Source organism: Anabrus simplex, chromosome 2 (genome assembly GCF_040414725.1).
Source record: "Anabrus simplex isolate iqAnaSimp1 chromosome 2, ASM4041472v1, whole genome shotgun sequence".
NCBI classification, from domain to species: Eukaryota; Metazoa; Arthropoda; class Insecta; order Orthoptera; family Tettigoniidae; genus Anabrus; species Anabrus simplex.
The window spans coordinates 374,654,444-374,682,371 of NC_090266.1; the positions used below are offsets into that span (position 1 = coordinate 374,654,444).

The 27,928-nt window shown below is 40.2% G+C and overlaps 1 protein-coding gene across 1 annotated transcript in view; it reads left to right on the forward strand.

The window, feature by feature from the left end:
* The window catches only part of LOC136864147 (pleckstrin homology domain-containing family D member 1), a 315,900-nt gene extending 307,384 nt beyond the window's left edge, over window positions 1–8,516 (forward strand). Inside the window, exon 12 of the mRNA XM_067140786.2 lies at window positions 7,042–8,516. Within this exon, the coding sequence (XP_066996887.2) occupies window positions 7,042–7,127 (86 nt within the window). The 3' untranslated portion in view covers window positions 7,128–8,516. The remainder of the gene's footprint in view (window positions 1–7,041) is intronic.
* Window positions 8,517–27,928: the final 19,412 nt, after the last annotated feature.

Sequence of the window (27,928 nt, forward strand, 5' to 3'; positions counted from 1 at the left end):
ATGAACCGTGGGACATTGGTTGTCAAGCAGTGCTGCATCATTTTTGCTTTCTGTGTAGGGGCGCTATCTCGCTGAAAAATCCGTGATTTCCCTTCAAACAGCTTCTAATTGATACGTGGTATCACCTTTTCCAACATTGTCTGGTAGACAGCTGCAGAAGTTTTTACTCCACCTTTGCAAAAATGCACCTTCGATGCTTCCCACCTGGAAACCGCCCACCATACCATGACAGAAGCAGGGTGGTGTCCGTGCTGTACACATGGAACTTTCTCTCTTGTTTCCTTGGAGGACCGTGCATACATACGATCGTTTTGCTTGTTAAACAACTCTTCCATAGTCAATATTTTCTCATCTGTGAATAGGATATTGCGATACTGGCGCTTCCCATATGTCGTTAACAAATCCTGTGATCGAACCCAGTGTATCTCCTTTGATTTTTCAGTTAGTAAATGACGTGTGTATCTCTTATATGCATCAACACGTGAATCGTCCTTCAAAATAAGTGACATAGTTCATGGAGATATATTCATTTCTCGCGACAAAATTGTTTGTTTATGCAAGGGATTACATCGAATCCTTGCACGAACTGTACTCACAACTTCTTTTCTGCGTACACAGCTAGGAGGGCCGAATCTGATGTGATCGACAGTTGCACCTGTTTCTTTAAACCATGCTGTTGTCCGAAACACAAATCGTTCATTGATACCGAGAGGTTTCAGCCTAGAAAAATTTCCTTAGCTAGCCTTCCACAACGAAATAACACTAATACAGCGATACAATTCTCGTACACTCCCCACCCCATCTTCCACTGCTGCCTGCTGTTGGCATACTGCGAGCCGGTTACTGGCGGAGTCGTGAAGGTGACCTTATGGATGACGGCATAAAACGTTGCCACACTTCTTCATTTACAATTACCATACTACAGCATGTTTAGATTTTACTGACAGAACTTATGGTAGTACTGGTTTTGGTTTCTTCATACTTAATAAATCATATCAGTTTTTTTATTATTTATAACTTTTGACTTCTTCAACATGCTTTTATTATAAATAAAAATATTCACATTTTATAAAAATTCACAAACATTTTCCAAGGTTAACATTACAGTTTATTAATAAAATGTACATACATTATTTTATTAATGAACTGAACCTCCCAGTTTTGTGTAGAAAATCATTCTTTCAATTTCAGAGCCAGTTTTGAGTCTTCATCATTGATACTCGTGAGCTCTTCTCATAAAATATTATTGCCTGCATAAAAATGTGTAATCTTCTTTCGGATATTACAGCAGCAAACTATTCCTGTGCTGTTCCATCTCTATCCCACATTTCAGAAGTGTTCAAGTGTTGAGCCTTCTCTGACCCAGCATGTAGAGTACTCTGAAAAACTGCCATTTCCAATGTGTATGTTAGCACACAATCCCTAAACTCACGAGCATATGAAGTAACCATTACCTGTACTTTTCATTGGTGAACTGCACAATTGTGTTTAGTGTTGTATCAGTAAAAACTATCTTCCAGCATTTGATGATATTTGTACATTTCCAGTCTTGTCCTTTTACACTGGGTAGTTTTGTTATATTTTGCTGGCGAGTTTTAGTAGGTATTAGCTTATAGAATAACCCCTTTGTAATTTTGTCTTTACCTACATACCATACTCCGGTGCTGGTCTATGTCCAAGTGAAGTAGGGGTGTTCATTCATATTGGATTGCTCTATGTCAGGATAGTGTTCCTTGTGCTTAGAAGGTGTATCACTTCAGTCACCATCATCAAGAAAAGGATCATGAATCCCTGTCTCATCTTCCTCTTCCATTTCATCCATAATTGAATTGTGCAGTTGAGAGTGGAACTAAGTCAGAAATTGATACTTTTCAGGAGAGGAAAGAAAACTTCTTTACCTACACAGTTTGATTAATAACACAACCCAGCATTTTCAAACTTTTTTCTTGCGGCAAGAGGTGTGATAGGTGATCTTAACTAATTTTGGGTCGCTGAACACGAATCCGTTGTCCATTTCTACGTATCCCGTCACGTTTTCTCGCAATAGGTATATCAAAATAAGAGATAGACCTGAATATTGCATTTAAAAAGTACTGAAAAATGTTGATAATTTTGGAAATATTTATATTTGTTTGTATCATTATATATATTTTGAAAGTTGAATATTGTCTTGAATTATTATATACAATGAATAATTATCGAGTATAAAATTACAATGAAATATTTAGCATTTATTTTAATATAATACTTATTTACACAAAAACACATAAACAAACAACTCTGAGGCAATGAAAGCATTTTATTTTGACAATTAAACGTGATTTACAAGCAAACAATGTAACTTTTATTCAGTATCTTTATGAATTCACAAATGTGAACAAAATAAACTTTAACAGTCCTAGATGTTCGCTTGGAATGAACACTTCGCTTCCCAGCGTCTGACTGCATCAAGTTTGTCTTTTTTCAAACACCAACAGTAGTCGGCCATCATTGGTTCATCCCACCTCCCCTGGTATCTTCTTTCTGCCTCCTTGATGTCCTGATGGAACCTCTCTCCCATCTCTTCAATAACAGCCCCAAGATTTTCCGGAAATTGATCGAGATGAGAATGAAGGAAGTGGAGTTTCAGACTCATTCTACGCAACTCTTTCATATCACCCAACATTGTTTTCACTATTGTTTAGTATTGTTCATCCTTTACATTTCCTAGGAACTTCATTATGGCGTCTCTTATTGAATTCCATGCATCAAGTTCCATGCCATTCATCGTCTGTTCAAAGCTTCTCTTTCAGAAGCTTTCTAATTTGTGGTCCATTAAAAATGCCTTCCTCGACTTTTGCATCAGATAAATGTGGAAATTTGCTTGCGATGTACTTGAAACAGAGGCTACTTTTGTCCAAGGCCGTAACAAACAGCTTCATGATTCCCAGTTTGATGTGTAGCGGTGGCAAAATAATTTTTTGTGGGTCAACTAATGAAGCATTTGTAACATTTGTAACATTTTTCGCACCAGGTGTCAAAACTTGTGTCTTGGGCCAGGAAGGTGTAGACCAGTATTGTCCCTAGCTCTGCTGTCCCATTCACATAAATAACAATGGAATTTAGTGTAGCCTATTTTATAGTATTTTATAGTAATGTAAAATTCTTCCGTAAGTAATCGTTCCTCGGTACTGTACTAAGACATTATCTGAAAATCACTGAAGTATAAAAATTCACCAAAAAATTTTGAGTTTCATTTACCCCAGAAACTCTTCGTAAACCACGTTTGTGGTATTGCCTGTCGGGGCTAAGATGACCATGCGACATACAACTGTACATGTGAGAAACAGTCTTCTGTCAAGTCTAAGGAAAACGTGTTTCTTTATTTTTAAAAGAGAATCCAAATACCTATTTCCATGTCTGCAACATCTTCAGTTTTTGAGATATATGTATCCTCATAAAAAGAATTCAACCCCTTTATCACTCCTTTTTACCACCACCCCCCCACAAGTGTTTTTCCGAAAACAAAAAAATACACATTTCTTTATTGTCAAGAGATTAAAAATACAAATTTTCACATCTATAACATGTTATGTTTCTGAGATATACTGTATAGTTTTTTTTAATTCACCACCTTTGTCACTCCTGTCTACCCCCCATTAATTGGATTTTTTAAAAACATGTTTTTTATTTTTAAGGGAGATTCCAAATACCAGTTTTCATGTCTGTTACGTCTTCAGTATTTGAGATATAAGTATTCTCATAAACGGTACTCAACCCTTTTTTCACCTTTTTTTCAGCCCCCTTAATGAGATTTAAAAAAAATAGTGTATGTGTTTATTTTAAAACGAGATTCCAAATACCAATTTTTTACGTCTGGAAACTTTTAAGTTTTTGATATGTAGATATACTTATTTAAACAATTCACCCCCTCCCCCCATTTTCACCCTCTTAGCAACGGAATATCCAAAAATCCTACACTCTAATATAAATGTATCCTAACAATTTCATTTCTTTATGTCCAGTAGTTTTGGCTCGGCGATGATCAGTCAGTCAGTCAGTCAGTCAGTCAGGACATGTTAAATCCCATCCATAATCTTAACAAAATCCAAGAAAAAACATTCTGGTTGACACGATAATCAAGAAAGATGTTAAGCCAAGCTCAGTTAAGTCTGTCACAACACGCATTACTGGTCCGTCCTCCCATCCTTCCACTCACTCTCCCTCCTCTCACTCGCAGTTTCCCCCACCCAGCACAACATCACAACGGTCGCCAGTCAGTGTGGAGGTCAATACTGACCCATCCTGATCTATACAAGCACAGGGCTGGAGGAAAGGGGAAGTGAATAATATTTTGCGACTCTTCATATTATCTTCTACTTCTACTTCATTTTTCGTTCTCATACACGGCTTTTTGTTTTCACTTTTAGATCCCGGCTATACTTGTATTCTCTGTGAAGAAATGCAACAGATTTTTCCAAACTTCACTCCATTTCCAGAAGTATGACAAATAGAACAACATTTTACAGTCTTCACAATTTTTAAGTATTTCCTCGAGCCAACCAATAGTTGTGTTAAATACAGTTGGACCCACACTTGCAACTAAATTCGTCCAATTTTGAAGCTGTGTACATTTTTAACACAGATTTCCATTGCATTTGTTGAGTGTATTTTAAGATTGAAGCTATGTACAATTGTACATTTTAAGCATAGAATTCCATTGCATTTGTTGATTGTATTTTATCTCAAGTTTCTTATGTATCACTGTTTTACCGGGCGAGTTGGCCGTGCGCGTAGAGGCGCGCGGCTGTGAGCTTGCATCCGGGAGATAGTAGGTTCGAATCCCACTATCGGCAGCCCTGAAAATGGTTTCCGTGGTTTCCCATTTTCACACCAGGCAAATGCTGGGGCTGTACCTTAATTAAGGCCACGGCCACTTCCTTCCAACTCCTAGGCCTTTCCTATCCCATCGTCGCCATAAGACCTATCTGTGTCAGTGCGACGTAAAGCCCCTAGCAAAAAAAAAAGTATCACTGTTTTTTGTATGTGTCTTTCTTCTTTATGTTATTTTAGCTGATGATGACCTCTAGGTTGAAACATGTTATGTAGCTTTTTAGACAGATCATTTATCAAATGGCAAACATGTATTGAATAGGTGGACTTTATACAATTAAATTCCTTTAGAATTTTATCTTAGATAATTAAAGTCAATACAGAACCAGAAAGAGCCTCCGTGGCTCAGGCGGCAGCGCATCGGCCTCTCACCGCTGGATACCGTGGTTCAAATCCCGGTCACTCCATGTGAGATTTATGCTGGACAAAGCGGAGGCGGGACAGGTTTTTTTCCGGGTACTCAGGTTTTCCTTGTCATCTTTCATTCCAGCAACACTCTCCATTCTCATTTCATAGCATCTATCACTCATGAATGTAAATCACTTTGGGAGTGGCGACCCCATCGTAATAACAGCCTATATCTGATTCATTCATTACATCCCTAACCTGGTCAAAGACTGGAAAGCAGGTTGTAGGTTTTCATTTTCACAGAACCAGAATGAGGTTCATTACTTGTAATAATGTACATTTATAACGTATTTCAACAGTTTTCTTAAGTCCTCAGTCTTCTGCAATTTTATTGGAACTCTATCATATGGATATGCTGACGTTGATTGCAAGAAAATTGTGTGGAAATTACCTTTCCCAAGATGAAATGTATGGTTCACTATACTGTTTATGGAAGGAAGTGCTACAAGAACTCCTGGTTTATCTGGACTGTTTCTATATACTTTAAACGAAGAAGGAGCAAACGCAATCTTTCCAGCACGAAGAGTACTCTTTGTCGATGTTTCAGCTGATACGGTAGTAAGACGTGCATTGTAAGTGACTGAGAATGAATCTCCGTTTCTCACTTAATGCGTTTCTTTAGAATATGCATTGTTTCCATACACTGTTGCTCCCGTAAGAAGAAAGCTGACTTATTTTTCTTTACCAAATTATAGGGGCTTGGTTATATGAGGTAAGCAAGGCAATAAAAGGAAAATGGCTGATTTTGACTTACAAGGAAACCCTTACATGTGTAATTCTCCAATCTGATTGAAATTTGGTACGACGACTTTGGTAGGAATGTTTTATTCAGCCATATCAGAATTAGACGCCCAGTCATATATTTAGCACTTGTTTTGGAGTGTCAAAACATTTGCTCATTTGAGCATCACACAGGCAGGAGTGAGGTGTGGGAAGCCAAGGCTAAGGAAGCAAGGTATGTGCGAGAGAGCTTCCCGCAGCTCACTCATGTCTATGCAGTGCTTAAGAGAGCAAACTTTGACACCCCAAAACTGGTACTGAATATACAATTGGGCATCTAATTTTGATATGGCTGGATAAGATATTCCTACCAAAGTCTTTGTACCAAATCTCAATCAGATCGGAGACTTACAGATGAAAGGGTTTCTTTGTTAGTTCCTTTCTCAACTGCACGATTCAATTAGACCTTCTTGTGGGCTAATCAAGATATACATTGCACATTTACACTTACATCACTACAGTATAAACAAAAAATATTGAACACCACAGATCGCTTTGTTAGAAATAATCTGAAACAACACTAACATTATCAGTCCTGTGGCCAAATGCCCAACCAATATGTGGGTTGTACCCACTTCAAAATGTCCTGAAAAATCACGCACAACCTTGACACCCATGGGAATAACCACATGACATCACTAATGAATTAGTGGAAGCAATGATGTAGCTACTGATCTATGTGTAAGCAATATGATGGCATAAAGCAAGCTTATGTTAGTCTTTTCCTAATAGTGGGACCAATTTCAGGTTAATGCCACAGCTGCAACCTTCCCAGTCCAAGCCCTTTCTCATTTCTGAAACCCTGCATGTGTAATATGTTAGTGCAAAGTTAAGCCAAAAAAAAAAAAACATTCTTACTGTCTTTACTAATTTATTGGTAGAATTACATATCACAAAGCAATGCATATTGCTATTATTTGACAATATATTGTAAATACAAATTATTTGTTTCCCTCATTTTATATTTTTATCTAATTCTAGGAGCTGACTCAGAAGATTCAGAGAAAAGCTCTGATCACGGAGGAGATGGTTCCTTAACTTCTGTAGTAGAAAATGATAGCAATTAACTGTTTTCTCTTGTGAAAATTCTATGACTATTTTAGATACTGTGAATAAAGAAGTTTAACTCTCTGTTGATTATATTTAGATTACTCCATCGCTCATTAGTTCAGTCATAGACTGTAGCAGTACAATTAGAGGAATATACGCTTATCTGTCGAGAGAGATTTACGTAACTGTGTTGGAACATTGAAGATTGAACCCCATTAAATCAACTCAGTTAAGCAACATTCAAGGTTAGTGCTTCATGGGTGACAGTGGACTGATAGAGAATGAACAGTTTGAAAAGAATTTGTCAACCTATTGTACTTAAAGTGATAATCTTTATTAGTGTATTCAAGCCTAAGTTACTAGCACTAAATAAGGCCTTTGATACTCAGTAATGACTCCGAGATGAATCTAGGATTAAGACTGCATATGAACTGTTCTTACTGGTGTCAGTATTTGTGAGATTTACATTCCCTTATTTAAACTTTGCCTTTCGCTTGTCCTCTATTGTTACAGCAGTATTTGACATACCAGTGCTTGGACAAATGATTATAACACAGCAAAATTTCACCATTTCTGTTGTAAAAATTAATTTACTATTTGACATATCTTATACATATAAAGCTCTTTGTCAAATCTTGACTCTTGGCCGTTTGATGTTTGCAAATTTAGGAGTGGTGACTTTTGGTACTTTAAGTTTTGCATTTATGATTTTGTATCCCTTGTACATTTATCACATGGTGCTTTAGTAGAATACACTAATTTTAAGTTGGTTCAGATATGAAGCTATGTTTTTGTAGAATAAAAATCATACATACCAAAAGCTCAAGAATACAATAATAGTTAACAAATGTGATTGTAAAACTTTTGATACAGACTTAGACAGACTTTATTACACTTTGTTCACTGATAAATAAATTACCTTGTTGATAAAAGTACAGAGGAGTTTCTGTTTCATTATCATTTTATCATCACTTCATGGATGGACTTAACATTCAGGGAGCACATTTCTTATTTGGACCAGTCTGTTGTTATAACATTTGTACAATGCTGGTTACAAAATTTACAAATGAGAATTTCACAGTTGTTAAAAATGTTAAAATATTTTTGGTCGTACTTTTCCTCGCACAGTTTTGTAGGTACTCTATCACCATCCTGAAATTGTAAACTTATTTAATGCTGAAGTCCATTTCTTAGTGATGATGAAAATTAACAAAGAATGGTAGTAAATTTACAACTGTTTTTGACAGTTAATAAATTCACTACTGTTTTAAACAGTAAATAAACCACATCAAATGGACTGCTTTGAACTGCTTTTGAATGGTCATCCTCAGCAACTGATTCCTGCAACAGGAACATTTTATGTCTTGTGTCTCTTACCAACATAACAGTTGGAAAGGCAATTTCATTGTGGGTGGGGGGTTAGGGGGGGTTTTTCATTGAGAATGTTGGTGCATTGAAATTTACCATGTGTGTGTGTATATTCCATATTGTTTTCAATGGTTACGTATGTGTCCTTTGCAAACTCTGTATTTTCAGTGTTCTATTGTGTTTGGTACGGTATTCCTTGTTTTGGAATTTTGAAAAGTTTGTACAATGTTGAATTTGGAGCATTCACAGAAATCAACATTCTAAACACTATCACAGAGGAGAATTAATTTACTTCTGACAACAAACACTACTTCTAGTGTGCAGAACTCCCAATGGGCTCACTTCTTTCAAGAATACTGTACTTGCTGAGATATTTCTACACCACCTTGAGCACATCACCGGGCAAGTTGGCTGTGCAGTTAGGGGTGAGCAGCTGTGAGCTTGCATCCGGGAGATAGCAAGTTTGAACCCCACTATCAGCAACCCTGAAGATAGTTTTCTGTGGTTTCCCATTTTCACACCAGGAACATGCTGGGGCTGTACCTTAATTAAGGCCACGGCCGCTTCCTTCCCACTCCTAGGCCTTTCTCCCATTGTCGCCATAAGACCTGTCTGTGTCAGTGCGACATAAAACAAATTGTAAAAAAAATAAAAAACACACAAATATTACACCACAACTAAAATATGTTATTAAGATAATATACTGGCACCAGTATTTAGATGATTGTCATCTTTCACAAAGGCAATATTAGACATGTGTAAAATAACTTGCTCCTATTAAAACATTATACAAATACCTACAGAATACAGTAAAATGCAGTATGAACCCCGCTTCCTTAATTTTCCTATGCTGGCTCAGTCCGGTGGTATTTCAAGGTGCTCAAATACGACAGCCTCGTGTTGGTAGATTTACTGGCACGTAAAAGAACTCCTGCGGGACTAAATTCCAGCACCTCGGCGTCTCCAAAGACCGTAAAAGTAGTTAGTGGGACGTAAAGCAAATAACTATTATTATTATTATTAATTTTCCTATGACAAATACCTACAGAATCCATTAAAATATGAACCCAACAGATTAGTCAACTTCCTTAACTTTCCTATAACAAAAGACAAAACCCAGAAACATCATTCAGGATATACAGCAAGTCCACAATGACTGACACCCTGATTTACAACAAAACATAAGCACTTTGCATTATGATTCATGTTACCCAGACTCAAGAACACAAAAAGCAAAGCAAAGTTGTCTTCGTACAGGCCATGAAGGCCCTTGGAGGGGTGTAAGGTAAATGCTTCCGCTATCCGTAACCTCGGCACTTGGTGGAGTAGAGTGGTTAGCTCTACGCCCGGCCGCCTTTGCCCCCAGGAATGAACCTAGTACTCATTTTTGGTGTTGGCTGAGTGAAACTCAGGACCACATGCACCTCCGGAAGTGGAAATCTGCCATCTTAATTTTTTCGAGTTCCTCACGGGGAATAGAACCCACGTCCTTCTGGGGACTCAACAACACAGCACTCTCCAAAGAAGACACCATAAGATACCTGGCAGTGGCTAACTGTTACATCCACACTCTCATGGTCAGTGTTCTACACAAAATTAAGAACAAAAGATACAAGACAAAAATACACTAAAAGGAGCACAACTATGGGAATTCTGTACATCATGCCTAAAGAGTGCACAATTAACAATTAGGATGATATGGAAGAAAAAGAAAAAAACTCCCCCGCTTTCTCTCTCTCAAAGACCAATATTTCTTAAAGGACTGACACATTTCAAATCTCATACATTATACAGGGTGTATCATAATTAATAGCCCAAATTGAAACAGCAGAAAGTATGCGATACCAGAAGCAAAAAAATCTTAGTAAACATTGCTCCACAAATGAGCCATTTGCAAGATAATTTACAATTGGTAGTTACCAGCCACCACTGATTTGATTCTGTGTAAACGTCATCCTAGTTAAGAAAAGGTACCAATACAACATTAAGAACAGTTATTAGATATTTTGGTAGAAGTGCAGTTGTTTTTAATGAACAAGGAAACAGTCTTACTTAGTATGTTAGTTACATGTTACAATGACTGTTCATTGTACTTACTTGTAGTTAAAGGAAGTTTTCAAAGTGTCGTCCTTGTACCTGTATGCAGACAATCCTGGAAGATGATGCCACAGAAACCAAAGGAAATTCCATCCATTGAGCTTGTTTGGTAAAATGTACGGCCCAGTAAGATGACACTCCGTTTAACACTGTTGAAGAATTGGGGCAGAGACTTGTAAATGCTTGACAAGAATTTCAAAATGATCCAGGCATGTTTGAAAGAATTCAAAACTCAGTGCAGCGACGAGTACAGGCCTGCATCCGGGTACAAGGATGGCACTGTGAACAAATCTTTTAACTTTGAGTGATTTTGCTGTACAGTCATTGTAACATGTAAATAACATACTAAGTAAGACTGTTTTCTTGTTCATTAAAAATAATTATACTTCTACCAAAATACCTAAGAACTTTTCTTAATGTTGTATTGGTACCTTTTCTTAAGTAGGATGACGTTTACAAATAATCAAGTCAATGGAGGCTGGTAACCACAAATTCTAAATTATCTTGCAAGCGGCTTGATTGCAGATCCATGTTTACTAAGACTTTTTTACTTCTAGTATCGTTTGTGCTATTAATTATGATACACCCTGAATAATCACATCATGCAAAACTACCTTTCTAAGCATGATGTTCAGTAACAGATACTTGACATTGAAGTGTTCCTGTCCTCAGAGTCAGTTGCTGATCATGGTCTTTTAGAAGTGGTTGAAATCACTCTGATTAGATGATTTATTTACTGTTAAAAACAGTACCAAAATCAGTGCAATCCTCTGTTTTCGTATACTAGTCTTATTCAGGCACACGAGGAGAATAAATTAATAAAAACAAATAAATATATAGTTGTTTGGTCAGAACAGTGTGGATCCATCATTTGTCCAGTTTACTAGTTGTTATCCCCAAGTAAAAATGGTCTGTTTAACTGATAAAAGCAAGAAATTACAGGTAATGAAAAACTTGCAGAATTCCAGGAGTACTTAAACTCTCCAGTTTTGTTTGTCACATATACTTACTAAAAAATTGAAAATTGTGTATTTTGGATTTGTCACCATTTTGGTCAGGCAGAGTACATATTTTGTTTTGAATATTCAGAATTCCCCAAGACAGATTGACTGATAATTGAACTTGGAAAATTAAAGTACAAATCTCTTCTAAAAGATACTGTGTTTTATTCCTGTTGCAAATAACTACTCCTTCTTACCCCAGTAACAATCATTTCTAGATGAATGAGACTGTATATGAGCTTTTCTACCTGATAATTTTGATGGAGACCTTGGAATTATAGTAGCAAAAATGAAAGAAACAATAATATGTAAATTAAAAGATATGGAAGTAAAAGGAAAATGAGGTGAACAATGTAGAAGTGGAATGGGACATCGTCAAGAAGGCAGTTGTAAGCTGAACAGAGTGTGCTTGAGGCAGAATAGCTGAAAGAGTGAAAGATAAAAAGACTCCATGGTGGAATGAGAGGGTAAAAGGAGCAGTGAAAAATGAGAATAAAGGTAAATATGGAATGGGGATAAAATGGAATAAAGTAGAAGAAGGTATCAGAAAATGAAAAGAAGATACAAGTAGCAAGTGAAGAAAAGTTGGGAAGGATTTACACAAGAGTTGAAAGAGGATGTGTATAGTGGTAAAAGGATGCCACATAAGAAGGAAAAGTCTGCACAAAGCAGGTGGAAAAAAAAAAAAAGAAGAGAGATAAGAACGCAAACAGGGGAGATGAGCAAACTATGGAAGGTACTCCAGAATGTGGGAAAGGGTGTAGAGGAGATGATACAGGTAGAGTGTGAGGAGACAAAATCTGAGAGTGAAATCACAATGGAAGAGATCAAAACTGGTGTCAAACGAACTAAAGCGGGAAAAGCAGTGGGATTCGGTGGACTATGTGTGGAAATTATCAAAGCAGCAGGACTCGTTTTTCTGCCATGGCTGTATAGGCTATTTACATGTATTTGGAGAGAAAAATTGGTACCAAATTACTAGAGTAAAGGAATAATGATACCTGTATTTAAGAAGGGGTACAAGAAGATAAGTGATAATTATCACATATCTCAGATAGTACAAATATTTGAAAGGGTATTAGAAAAGAGAATGAGAAGAAAGTTGGAGGGGCAATTATAAGAAGAACAAAATGGAAGATCAACTCTAGATTTCATCTTCAATATGAGGCAGTTAATGGAAGACATATTGTGAAGACATTCCTTGATTTTGAAAATGCTTATAATAATGCTTGAATATTCAGAATTCCCCAAGATAGAGTGACTGATAATTGAACTTGGAATATAAAGTACAAACCTGCATGCATCACTCCTTCTTCTGGGTAAATGCATTTTACCAGCGTGTGAGAAAACTGGTGTGGAGGGAGGAAGTACCAATGAAGTATAAAGAGGTAATGGAGGTAATGCCCAATACTGATATTTGCAGCAGAGACCTAGGCACTGACAAAAAGTCAGGAGAATAATATCAAAGCCAGTGAATTTTTATGAATTATGATAGGAAAGACAAGAAAGGCCAGAGTAAGAAATCAGACATCAGGAATTAAATTGGACTGGGAAAGCTTTACAACAGAATGGAGAGGTATAAATTTAGGTGGTTTAGAAACGTTAAGGGGATGGAGGAGCGAAGGATGCCAAATAATGTAATTATTTGAATAAACCTGGATTGGAACACAGGTGAGGAGGAACCATGGTGGTTAGATAGCAGATGATGGAAGAGGTGCTATAAACATCCTAACCCGGCCGAAGCTGGACGAGGGAAATGGATGATGGTAACGCACTTAACCATACAGAAATACAGTGTTATGTTAGTTAAGTATAGATTATCCAACAATTGCGATGGTCTAATTTATATCAGGGAAGTTGTATAATTAACAAATAGTCCGACTCATTGGCTGAATGGTCAGTGTTGAGACCTTCGGTTCAGGAATCCTGGGTTCGATTCCCAGCTGGGTTGGGGATTTTAATCATGTCTGATTAATTCTTATGGCTTGGGGACTGGGTGTTTGTGTTTGAGCAACACTTTCATTCAGACAACGTACTACACTACCAACCACCACAGAAACACGCAATAGTGATTACATCCCTCCGAATAGGGTTGGCATCAGGAAGGGCATCCGGCCGTAAAACAGGGCCCAATCTACATGTGTGGACAGCTTGCACCTGCGACCCCAGAGGTATGGGAAAAGCAGAAGAAGTTGTATAATTTACAAATATGTAGCAGCAGTCGGTTAGCGTGTCTACAAAAAAAAAAAGAAAAAAGAAAAAAAAATATTAGGAGAACGTCAATGTAGCAGCGGTTTCACATCTCGGCAGGAAAAAGAGACAGTTAACTAATTACGAGGGCAGATCAGAAAATAAGTTGCACTTCCCAGTTATGGCCATTTATTACACCACCTATACAACAGCAACACGACTATACCGACATACACTGTAACGTCACTTTTCCACATAGTTTCCAAGAGACTCCAAACATTTCTGCGAACTCACAACCAACTTGTCGATGCTGGACGCATAGAAATTTCCTCCAGCGTTCTGCAACCACTCGGAGACAGCGGCCTTCACCTCCTCATCGGCCTGGAAACGTCGACCACCGAGCTCCGTTTTGAATTTTGAGCTTACCGAACAGATGAAAGTCACATGGCACTAGGTCGGGACTGTGGGGCGGATGTTGCCAGACCTCCCACTTGAAACGCTGCAGCAGTTCTCTCGTTTGGCGGGCCTTGTGAGGTGTTGCATTATCGTGCAACAAAATCACACCAGCGATCAATTTCCTCCGGCGCTTCTCTTTAATCGCTTTACGCAACCAGTGCAACGTTTAACAATAGGACGCTGCGTTGATTGTCGTTCCTTTCGGCATGAATTCCACGTGCAGCAAACCCTCCATGTCAAAGAACACTGTCGCCATAACCTTACCGGCTGAAGATTGAACCTTGGCCTTCTTTCGTTGTGGTGATGAGGGGTGCACCCATTCCATTGATGTTTGCTTCGTTTCCGGGGTGAAGTGGTGGACCCACGTTTCGTCACCTGTGACGGTTCGCCGCAGAAACCCGTTGCCGCCTGCGGCATAGCATTGCAAAAATGCCAGGGAGGATTGGAAACGTGGGACCCACCTTTGTCACAGCTTACGATATCCAAGGTCCTCGTGAACAATGGCGAACATACTGCCATACGACATGTTCAGCTGCGTCGCGATTTCTCTCGGTTTAATGCGCCGGTTCTGTCTGATGATCGCATTCACACTGTTGACCTTTGCACGGGTCCTGGACGTTGCGGGCCTGCCTTCGCGGTGGTTATCCGTGATATCCGTGCGTCCGGCTTCGATTTGCTGACACCACTTTACGATACCTTGCCGGGAAATGTCCCGCTCCCCATACACAGCACTAATTTCATGATGAATGTCCGTGCAATTCTTCCTTTTGGCCTATAGGAGTCGGATTGTCGCACACACCTCATATTTGGAGTGAACGTCCAGTTGACGCGCCATTGCATCTGGCCGCTATTCACACAATACTAGAAGAGACGCCACAGCGACCTGCCTAACAGACGTCTGGGCAGTGTCAGTCCCTTTATCCGCTGTGCCCACGTTTGCGACACACAGCGCGCTACTGCGGCACGTTAGTGCAACTAACCTTTTGATCCACCTACGTAAATACGCAATATTCAACGATACTCGAGGTAAGCATAACTTACAGGTCTAACAATGACAACTGAGGAAGGATTGTGGAACGTGAGAAGAACCCTAATAAGGCCATAGGAATGTATATCGTTGTGGGGAAAGGGAAGCATGCATCGATTACCCTTGAGCTGATGATGATGATGATGCTTGTTGTTTTAAGGGCCTAACATCGAAGGTCATCGGTACCTTGAGCTCAAATGTATTAACATTAACAAAAGATACAAAATCAAGTAAACCAAAACACATAGCCAGTGACAAACACAAACAAAAATAAAATATTTAAATAAATTGATAAAACACAAGGTTTAACATAAAAGGTGATGCTGAATTACAGTAAGTTGCGAATAACAAGATGCGTTGACTGTCTGTCGAAAGCACAGTCATTCAGAAAAAGCGAAATTAGTGAATGCAGGAATCTACAGCAAACTCCAGCACACTGAACTTAAATCATTGAATGTTACTTTAAATGAGCAACGACCATAATTAAATAAAATGAAACAATGAAACATAATAGGAAGCACTTACCAAGAAGGCTGGGGTTCCCAGAGGGGGAACAGGCCCCGAGCATGAATGCTCGCTAGGCCAGCCAGATAGAAAAGATCCGGACAACACGCATCACACGCAATGCCGGCAGAAGGCCGGGAATGGACAGATCATGAAGTAACCAAGAGAACACCGAATTTCTCTAGATTCCCGTTTTCGCCAATTGGAAAGGTCGTTATTCTGACCAATCCAAATGCATGACCATATATGGCCATTTTCTAAACTACTGATGCAATTAGAATTTCATCACCTATTTTCTCCACATACCAGTACCTACTGTTCTAAAAGTAATGTACTGCACGCATTTTACCAAGACAATAATACAATTCTCTTCCAATTACATAAGGAAAAATATTTCTTCTTCAAAGTCCATCAGTTCATATTCTTTACAATACTTAAAAAAATAACTCTCCCAATTAACACTTCTAACACACATAAATTCTTCAAACAATGTTGTTTTTTTTTTTTTGTTTTTTTTTTTTTTTTTTTTTTTTGTTTTTTTTTTTTTTGAGGCTTTCTGAAATTAATTTCAATGATAAACACCTTTTCAAAATTCAATAAAACACAACTACATAAAATTTAAATACAAAGATCACTTTGTAATTAATTCTTGTCCGAACTTCGATAATATAATTTTACAAAAAACAATATTTTTCTGTTTGCCGCACCACCACATGTGACAAAATAAAATAGTAAAAATTTGATCCTACTTGGTTGTTGGTGGCTAGAAGAGTGCAAGTCTGACAAGGAAAGAGAATACTGTATGTAGTACAGCTATAAGTTATACAGTAAAACTTGCTCAAAGTGGAACGTCTATAAAGAAGAAACTTGTCCAATGTGTAATAAAGTTATGGTTCCGGCGCACTGGATATGGCTTTGCATGTTATTTATGTTATACAAAGCGGAATCTGTTCAACATGGAAACGGAAAGAAATGATGAAAATAATTACTGTATAATGCGGAAATTATGCTTTAGCTGTGCAATTTATTTAGGCATACCCAGTACTGCAGGTACATAAATATTTCGCCAGGGGAAGAGTCAGGTGTTTACAGACTCTAACAATCTGCTCTAATGAGGTCAGGGTTTCCCAAATTCCTGGTAGAATGGGATTTAAATCTTCACTAATTGCCTGACTCTTGCCATTGTTCCACTTGATGTACAGTTTGAGCCCAATTCTAAGATAAACAGTTCTTTTACTTTGTGTCCCATCAGTAAATTTGTGTCACTTTTCAAGACAGCATGATGGCTAAGAAATATACATCACTGAACGAGAAAGTGAAAGTTATTGAAGCGAGTGAAAAGGAAAAGTTGTCTGTGCGTGAAATTATGTCGTGTTTTAGATGTGGAAGAACTCAAGTTTATGAGACTCTAAAACATAAGGACGGCATTACTAAGCAGTGGATGGAGGGGAATGGACAAATGAAGAGGAAATATAAGGTAACAGGCAATGAAGAAATCGATGATTTAGTGTGGGAATGGTTTGTCAGTGCCCGTTCAAGAAACCTTCCGGTTAGTGGACCTATACTACATAATGAGGCTCTTGCCGTTGCTAAATTACTTGGCAATACCACCTTGAAATAAAAAACTGGGTATCTGGAGAGTTTTAAAACAAGGTACAATATCGTATGGAATGAAGTCTGTGGCGAGTCCAAAGACGTGGATGGAAATGTATTAGCCGGGTAGAAATCGAAGCTGCAAAATTTAATTTCTGGCTATGAACCTAAAGACATATTCAACGCTGGCGAAACAGGATTGTTTTATCGAGCCTTGCCTTCAAAGTCACTTATACTTCATGGGGAAAAGTGTGCTGGGGTAAAATGTCGAAAGAAAGACTTACAGTACTGTTGTGCGCTAACATGGAGGGAGAAATGGAAAAGTCCTTGGTAATTGGGAAATCAGCAAAACCAAGGTGTTTTAAAAACTTGGACTTGCGTAAACTTCCGGTAACTTGGAGGAGCAATGGGAAAGCCTGGATGACCATTGCTCTAATGGAAGAATGGCTGAACAAATTTAACTGTAGGATGAAGAAGGAAAATTGCAAAGTTATTCTTTTTCTCGACAATGCCACTTGTCACCCACATGTGTTGCTTTCCAATGTCAAGCTAGCCTGGTTTCCACCTAACACAACCATTGTTGTTCAACCTATGGACCAAGGAGTGATTTACACCTTTAAATCTCACTACAGGCGTTTATTGATGCAGTCATTGATCAAGAATGTTGATACAGCTGAAAACACCTACTCCCTTGTATGCTCAGTTTCCATACTGGATGCTGTCATCTGGATCAGTTTGGCTATGAAGCAGATCAAACCTCAAACAGTCGTAAAGTGTATTGCAAAAGCGGGATTTGCAGAAAATTATGACGTCGGCACACCTGAGGATGTGGCTGAAAATGCTGCACTGATATCGACGCTGAGCCAAGAACAGAATTTTGTATGTAATTTAGACGAATACATTCACAGCGATGACCAGCTTGCTACTCACTGCAGTTTTCAGTCTGCTGTACATCTTCTGAAGATTCACTGATCAGAGAATGAAGAAGATGATAATCAGAGAGACGAAGACCAGGAAGAGGAGGAGGAGGAGGAAAGAGGAAGTCAGGAAAAAATACACACTCATGAACAAGCTATTGTGTGTGTCAGGGAAATTATGAAATTTGCTGTCAAGTTGAATTCACCGCAACTTCTTGAGCTACTGTACAGCGCTAAAGACTGCATTGAGAAAGAAATGACATCAAGGAAAGTGAAACAGGTTTCTTTGTTAGACATGTGGAAGAAGGAATAATTTGACGAATACAGTATTGTGTGAAATGTGTTATGTGTATACTGTAGTTTGTTTATCACACATGTGGAATAAGGCAGAAATTGTGTTATACAGTGTATGTATACACTGTATGTATGTATGTATGTATGTATGTATGAATGTATGTATGTATGTATGTATGTATGTATGTATGTATGTATGTTTGTCTATTAAACATGTGGAATAAGGCAGAAATTGTGCAGTTTTCATTGTGTACAGTACATACTGTACATTATATGTAGAGTGTGTTATAGTGCCGGCCTATGCGAGAGTAATAAAAACCTACTGTACATCAAGATATTGTGTTACTGAGATTTGCATCATCAAAACTAGACTAATGGATCAGGGGTAAGTAATTTGTGAATATTTTTGTATAATTTTGTTCAGTCAGGAAACTTGTCTAATTCAGAAAAGAAATTCGGACCCTTGCGATTCCACTTTGAGCAAGTTTTACTGTATATGCAGGAAACTGAATGACAAAAGTGATAATTTTAACCCTTTGTTAGATATATGGGATTATTCACCTTTCATGCTTATTGCACATATTTCATGCTTACGTAGCTGCCAGGTGTTCTTGAAACCTGATGTTAAATCCTCTTTCAGTTTATACAATGTAAAATCATTCACAGTTTTTACAGGTAAGTTTATACACACCAGAGTGCCTGAATTAATCTGGTGTATTGACTGAGTTTGGTAGAACCTGACTCAGGTTATTTATGGTTGAGAAGCTGATGAATATATTATGTTTCTTGAGGGCTCCATTTATTTGGTATTATACTTCTCCAATGAGTGATATGCTGTGGTACTGCGCATCTTGTTTTTGGTGTTCAATAAAATCATGCATTGATTTTTCCACTGTTTTCTTTCTGATGTTCCTAAGCATTTTATCTATCATATGTTGATTGTATCCATTTTTGTGGCCATTTGTTTCATGACCTCAATTTTATAAGTCCTCCATTTTTCAGATTATGGAATTTTTAATGTTCTGTGATTTACAGCTCAAAATGCAGCCTTCTTTTGTTATGTTGGGTGGCATGAAGAATTATGTATAGTTGTAACATTACTGTTCCTTTCTCTAAATGTTGAATTTGTGTGTCTCATCTGCGATTCGGATGGTTTCAATTTACCACTTTTAATTTGGATACGTTTAAATGATGTTTAGAATTACTGTAGTGTACTTATATTATTAGAAATTTTCATGCTTACTGTATCAATGCATGATATTTGTCTAGTAGGGTAAAAGTCCTCTCTTCTGTTAGCACGTAAGTAGAAAAAGAATAATAACCCGACCAACTATCAAGTATTTAGTTTTAACTCCAATTCTATTGTTTCATTAAATAATTAAGATTTGCTTAAGTGCAATTGTAGTGTACTTATTTTAATAGATAGTATTTTGCCTGCTACTCTTCATGTGTTATCATTGTGTATGGTAACCCTTTCGATATTTCAGCATTTAACTAAATGGCAGTTTTCATTTCTGTTAGAGCATAGTAGGGTAAAATAGTAATAATAATTATCATAATCTGTCTATGTATTTAGCTTCTTTGTGTAATCCTTCTCTAGTTCTTCCAAATTTCAACATTTAACATCAATTTTAATTTCTGTTCAGGCATAGCAATAACTAGGGAATTGAAAGTATGATTAGAAAAGTGGCAGCCGTGGGGGGGGGGTTTATTCATGAAATAACTTTTAGAAGGTTTAAACCAGTTGCACAAAACTTTCTTTGTCCCATTTACTGGGTTGTAATAATTAAACCATTCACATAAGATAAGGTAAGGGTGTGTTCTGCCCGAAGGCAGGTCCAAATCTCCGCAGAGGTGTACCTGAGTCAAAGTTTACGTACGGTAGGGTGGCCAGTTCCTTTCCGCTCCTCCATTCCATTACCCCCACCAACAGCGTGTGCCAACACATCCATTTCTCGACCACGCCCAGTGATGCTTAACTTCGGAGATCTCACGATTCACATAGGGCCTACCACTTAATTGAACTTATTTATGCCTTGGTGTACCATAATTTTCATTACTTTACGTGATATTATCATTGACACTGAGAAAGCATGTTTTACAGAAACCCAATGAGAGGAAATATTACTTTGTAAAGTCTTTATGTGTATGGTGGATCATAAAACAGTCATCTATGTGGAGCGCCACCTTGTACCGGTGGCATTCAAATAAGGATTCCTTCCTCAGACCCCGTGTCACGCAGACTTCGCATCTCCGTAACGGGATGACCTCCTTTGTTGTGGAAAGTGTCCCCAATGCCTTCTCTGAAATCTCAGAGGTGTATCTCCAGGGCTTGGGTGTTCTTGTTTTGGATAGTCAGGCAAGGTAACACTTGCCAAGAGTTGTTCGGCTAAATTGATCCGAAAGCTGGTAAAGCCTACTCTTGCTTCTTGTCAGGATTGAGGAGGTGATGAATGATGTCGGAATTCAGAAGTGTCATGTCTAGTATGTAGAAGTATATTTTTTGTATCCCTTTACACACTTCCTCATCAAGGGGAATGATGCGTGTCTCTGGTCATGAGAATCGACACCACCCATTCCACAGTTGTAGTCAACAACAAGATTGGGTCTGAACTGCTTCTTGCCATCATACTTCACCACTTCAAGGTAATCTGGCCTGCTATGTTGTGTAGAGAGCAAGTGCATCACCTTCTTGTCTACCTATTTCACAGCCAAAACCTCATTACTGGAAACGAAAGTGAGTTCCTCCTTTTTTCAGCTTTGTGCTGCTGAGTTCCTTGGACATGAACTTCCTATTTGGTCTCACTGAACCAACAGCATAAGTCTTATTATCCAGTAGATTACTGAATAATGTTGGTGAACTGTACCAGTTGTCCATGTACAGCGTTATCCAGCAACTCAAAAGCTCTCCACGCATTTCCATAACTCCTCTTTAACTTGAAAGTAATCCCACTCTAGGTACTTCACTGCCATTCTCCTTCCCAGTATAAATTCTGAAGTTCCAACAGTACCCATTATCAGATGCACACATCTTGGACATTTTGATGCCAAACCTGGCTCTCTTTGATGGGTTATATTGTACGTATGAAAGCCTACCCTTGAACTTCATCAGACTCTCATCTATAGACACTTTTTCTCCAAGCACATAGACCTTTTGAAGTCTAAAAGTAAATCAAACACAGGCCTTACTTTCCCAAGTTTATCACCAGCAGTTTCAGGGGCATCGTTAGATAAGTGGAGGAATATATTTATAGATTTGAACCTCTTGAAAGCCATGGTTTCTCCAAAAATTGGAGTCTCCATAACCCTGCGCTTAGACCGATTGTCTTGGAGTGAGGGCTTCTTATTTTGTGATGTTAGGATACACAGAGCAAAATGGACCTTCATTTCATCCACAGATATAGGAAACCAGTGTTCCTTTTCATATGATATTACCCTATTTATATCCTCAGCAGCTGATACAAGACATTTACTTGCATAAGCATGTCTCTTTTGTTAGATGTTTCCAAAAGTCTGCTGTTAGAAATTCGTTCACAACTTAAAGTTCGTTAGGGCATTGTCGTAGGTGCCTCTGAACAACACAATTTATTTCACCAGTTGCATGAATGATACTCTGGAGTATTACTTAAGTGCTCCCAGTTCCACTCCCTATCGTGTAAAAGGTGATTAGAAGTCGTTGGTGTGGCATCAGATGTAGGCCTAAAATTCAATGACACATTTGACGGCAAAACAGCACTTTGTTCACCCCTAACAGCGCTCACGTCACTGTCACACGAACTAGTTTCACTACTTTCACTTCCACTAAATTCTTCATTGCTTATTTCTATATTGTAATGGTTATAGCGTCCGCCATGCCAACTTGCTATGGGCCAAGCTCGTCACCCATCGCCCCTCCCCCCTTACGCTCGACCGCCCCAATCGCGAGCAACACTTAAGCGCTGGGCCGGCCCTTCTTTCTTCTATCCCTGGTCGGCGCCGCATGGGACGACGGAAATTACTCGACTATTAATCTGGAGTGTTCCATCTCGCGAGGTTCCTGGATTCATCAAGCATCCGGACGATTCTAGAAGGGCCAGCGCAGGTATATAAGTGAGGATCGCTCCTAAACTGACACCAACTCAATAGACCGCACCACTTAACACTATGCACACACACCACAACACCTGTATATATGTGCATGCTTGTTTACTACCCACATCCTTGTCCTAGATTATGTTATTACTATGTTATAGATTTAGCCAAGCGAGGGAGGATTGAGAGAAGAAATACAACACGACGAAGGCAACACAGCCATGAAAGAGACGATCCAATCCAATCCCGCCCCCACCAGCGACAAAGGAGTGGACGAAAAACCCACCCCTGCTAATACCACTAACTATTAATCTATTAATTGTAATTGTACTTGTTCTACAGGACACGAGAGCGGAAAAGCGGCCCGCACTCTGCAGAAGAAAAGTAATAATGTATATATAATAGGATGTGTGTATATATGTGTATATATTTACAGAGACAAGTGTGTGACACCAACACCGCAAAGAAGGGACGTCATTAGGCGGGAAAGAAGATGCCCCTTACAACAAGTAAGGCTTGGCACTACTCCCCTTCTTAAAAGGAGACTTGGCACCAGGGACTGCTGGCTGCTGGACCAAGGGACTATCCTGTGGCCCAAAGCCCAGACGCCAGCGGACCCGAGCCGCACCAGGCAGTGACAAGTAGGACTGATCCCCCATAATAATTGACAAAAGCTAGGTAAATGGTTATGATTGCATGACACATATTCCTAACTAACACAACCTCTGGTCTTTATCCAGCCCACATCCTTGCATGTGCTATCAAAAGATGTCAGGTTTTACATGTAGGCTCTTTCTTCTTTCTGCCTATGTGGTTTTTCCCTGACCCTTCAATACCATACACCAATACCATATACCTAACACAATCTCGCCTGGTAACGTGTCTGACATGGAAACAGGCAGATACTCCTTGTATCACATCCCACTCTACCCAGCTATCTCTTTTCTACTTAGAAATTAATAGCATGTCGGAGGCCATGTAGATTGAGTCTATGGTCACGGCGGGGGAGCGGGCTACGGGGCCCCCCCGTAAAAAAAAAAGCCTGTAGTCAGTGAGAGTGAGTGAGAGCGAGATTGAATTCGCTGGAGTGCAGTCAGTGATGGCCTGAGATGTCAGGCTGATGTAGTATCTGCCTGTTGGAGCCGAGGACTCGTTCCTGCTTCCCTGATGTCGTGTGTGTGAGTCCCTTGAGGCCGGCTGCTGGAGAAGAACGTTGGGTGTTCTGGAGCAGCGCGAAGGGAACACCGGGTGCTGACGTGTGCAGACTGCGAATGGACTTCGCCGGAGAAAGTGAACAGCGGATACTATCCCGACCTGCGAGACTGACGTGTAGGCTGTGGAGCGTGACAGCGCTAACGAATGTGACTGAGAGGCTGAGAGAGTGTACTGTAAATAATCGATGACTCTGTGCGAGTGTAAAACTGTGTAGTGTGGGAACAAGTGAGAAATTGAGGAAGAGAGAGAGAGCGCAAGTTGTAAGCTCGGCTATCGTCTGTGTGTGTGTAAATCTGTAATTGAAGTGCTTAGTTAATAAATCTTAGAAATAGGACGCTACCAGGTCCTGTGCTCATTTATTTACTTACTAGCAAAACCCGACAGTCGTCCTGCCTGTGTACATTTATTTACCTCAGCATATGCGACACTAATGTCGGTCGTTTTCGATTACTTTTACATTTTATCCTCTCCCCTTGGGCTGGGAGGGATGTCTTGCCCCCACACTATTTGATAAAATCAGAAATAAGTTTTAAGGAACACACCATAATCCTCACATACTGTTGGTTAGGCAACCCGCTGATCGGACTTGTCTTGCGGTTAGCTTACTTTCCCCTATTTCATTTTTTACACCTTAGTGCCGAACTACCAATCAGATTTCGTTCAAATCACTTCATAACCCCTCTCAGATGTAATAAGAACAAACTGAAAATTTCAGCGAAATCGGTCGAGTAGTTTTTTAGTCTATTAGCTTCAAACATACCAACATCCAATTGTATATATATAGATTACCCCGCCAACACGTTACAACTGGCGTCAGAAGTGGGATGGACAAGTGTGATAAACTAGTGTATAACCTCTTACGTTAAGACTGGTGTCAGAATCGAGTACCTGGTAGCGTATTTTGTAGTCGACAGAAATTTCTACTAGTGAAATGAATTCCGAACAGCTCCAGATTTTTCTAGTGAACTTGAAAACAAAATTTTATCTGGTTATGGCGAACTCATTAGTGAACTGAGATCTGAGCGGAGATCAAACTCGGACCAATTGAAAGCAGACTCAAGTGAACGGAAGAGCGAACAGTTAAAGTCAGAAAACGAAGTGCACTCTCTCGAAACCGAGGTCGACAATGACGATGTGCGGGACGACAACGAACTCGAGGAGAAGCGGTCCGAAGAGATGCCACCTGTTGTGCAGTCCGGAGTTCGAGGCCCATTGGTGGAAGTGAGTGCCCTGCGTGCGAAAACGATGGCTGTGGAGACGCGAATGAATCCTACTAGCAGTGACGGCGGCTTCACCATCGTGAAGTTGGAAACTCCACGGGACGACGGGATTACTTCCAAGAGAACATGGCGGACACAGTTCGCGACCGGATCGACGTCCAAGAAGAGTGCCTAATATCCGATCGCCGGACCGCGTGTACAGAAGATGACAGTACAACGCAGCCCCCAGCCAAGTTCTACCTACGAGGAGGTTGTGGGAGTGCTCGACGTGCGCTGCGGTGTCCAGCAACCGAGAGCCACCTACCTAGTCCAGCTGCAGGAGAGGACTCAGCGCGCCAATATAACGCCGCGGAAATTCGACGCCGAGATCGAGCGACCAGGAGACGTGATTGTGGAAGAGTTATCACGAGGTGACACCAAGCTCGAGGCGGCTGACGCCTGTGATAAACTACGTGGCGCTGAGATCCGTCCAGGGAGGACGATCGGCAAGAAACAGAACTACGAAGAGGCTCTAACGATGGCCCATGAGACAGAGGCAGCGATTGCAACGACACGGCTGGAGGGACCCCTACTAGGAGACGGAGCAGTAATGGAAGACGAACCGATGACCAACGAACGAGGATGCCACCTGACCAGGACACTTGCTCCGGCACGAAGCTGCGTGCCGGTACGAACATCAAATTCCGCACCCCGGAAGAAAAGGAAATTCAGCAGAGCTAAATCTGGGACGAGAAAACCAGTCCCGGGCATCACACCAGAGGACTACGAAGGCGCTCAAGCCCTGAAAGTGGACGCGGGTGTGGGGGAAAGGAAAACCACCGAAGTTCCGGCTGCCACGCGAGGACTTGCTGATCGTTATCAACGGGGACGAGGACACCGTCGACCGGACCCAGTGGATCCCCCATGGGAAGGTGGTGGCCAACCGAACAAACCGCCTTGCAGAGTATCGTGGAGCAGCTCGGGACGAGCAGCCCTAAGGAGGGGGCAATGTAATGGTTATAGCGTCCGCCATGCCAACTTGCTACGGGCCAAGCTCGTCACCGATCGCCCCAGCCCCCTTACGCTCGACAGCCCCAATCGCAACACTTAAGCGCTGGGCCGGCCCTTCTCTCTTCTATCCGTGGTCGCGCCGCATGGGACGACGGAAATTACTCGACTATTAATCTGGAGTGTTCCATCTCGCGAGGTTCCTGGATTCATCGAGCATCCGGACGATTCTAGAAGGACCAGCGCAGGTATATAAGAGAGGAAAGACTTGCCTGCAGTCTGTGAGGAGTGAGAGCGAGATTGAATTCGCTGGAGTGCAGTCAGTGATGGCCTGAGATGTCAGGCTGATGTAGTATCTGCCTGTTGGAGCCGAGGACTCGTTCCTGCTTCCCTGATGTCGTGTGTGTGAGTCCCTTGAGGCCGGCTGCTGGAGAAGAACGTTGGGTGTTCTGGAGCAGCGCGAAGGGAACACCGGGTGCCGACGTGTGCAAACTGCGAACGGAGTTCGCCGGTGAAAGTGAACAGCGGATACTATCCCGACGTGCGAGACTGACGTGTAGGCTGTGGAGCGTGACAGCGCTAACGATTGTGACTGAATGGCTGAGAGAGTGTACTGTAAATAATCGATGACTCTGTGCGAGTGTAAAACTGTGTAGTGTGGGAACAAGTGAGAAACTGAGGAAGAGAGAGAGAGCGCGCGCGCGCGAACCGTGTAAGTGTACGTGTGTAAGTTGTAAGCTCGGCTATCTTCTGTGTGTGTGTAAATCTGTAATTGTAGTGCTTAGTTAATAAATCTTAGAAATAGGACGCTACCAGGTTCTGTACTCATTTATTTACTTATTTACCCCGCCAACACGTTACAATATCAATGTCAATCTCTTCTAAAAATTCCGTTATAATCGCTTCGTCACTCCACTTGGAGGCAGCGATGATTTCGCTTACGATGAGGTTGCTAAGATACAGGTTATTCTTTCCACGGAATAACTGCACAGAAGTGTTTATCGAATGCATCGATGGAATAAAACAGTGCATCCATCTGTCAAGAGGCTACCTTACTAATATCAAATCCATTCACAAAGGAAACCGACTTGGAGCGGGTCTTGAAAGTAACACTACGCGCGGACAGAGAGAACCGTCTTTGTACCGGAGTGTGGTCGAGAGCCAGGACGGAGAGATCCGTCAAAGTACGTCAAGTTGTAAATAAATTTGTTATATTGGAATACACACAACATTTCAATGTTTTTGACATTAAGCTGGTGGCACGTTGAGCTTAGTAGATCCTTTTATATAGAGAAACTCTATTCGGCATCTACAGAAACTAATGGAGTATATCTTGTCGGTGCTCGTAAAGGGAGCTCAGACAAAGTTGCACAGGTTTCAACATCTGGATTGTTCTTCAAATTTAATTTGAATTTGTCTTTAAGCAAATCCATCAACATTGTTCCTAGCACTCATCAATTTCGTCTACTGTTCTTTTTCCACACATTTTGCTTCCAAACCCTGAATCACATCAGGCAAATACTTGTAGCCATGCACTACAAAATGTTTCAAAGCTAGGTCTTTGTTTTTGAGTTATTGTTGGGCCTGCTTGATGGCTGCTGCATACGTTGAGGCTTGGACACATATGAAGCATTTGCTTTCATCAAAGTTTTCGTACATGAAAACTGTGCATCTTATCCAAGTACCTCAACTTTTGGTGACAGAAAGCTGTGGAATGTGGTACAAACCGTGACGCCTGGGAACCTTTACGAGAATCTTCTTCGGAGCAACAATGAAGTCATTTACCCTGTTGTAATTCTCCCTGATACATTCACAAACCCCACTGTCGGCAGCCCTGAAGATGGTTTTCCGTGGTTTCCCATTTTCACACCAGGCAAA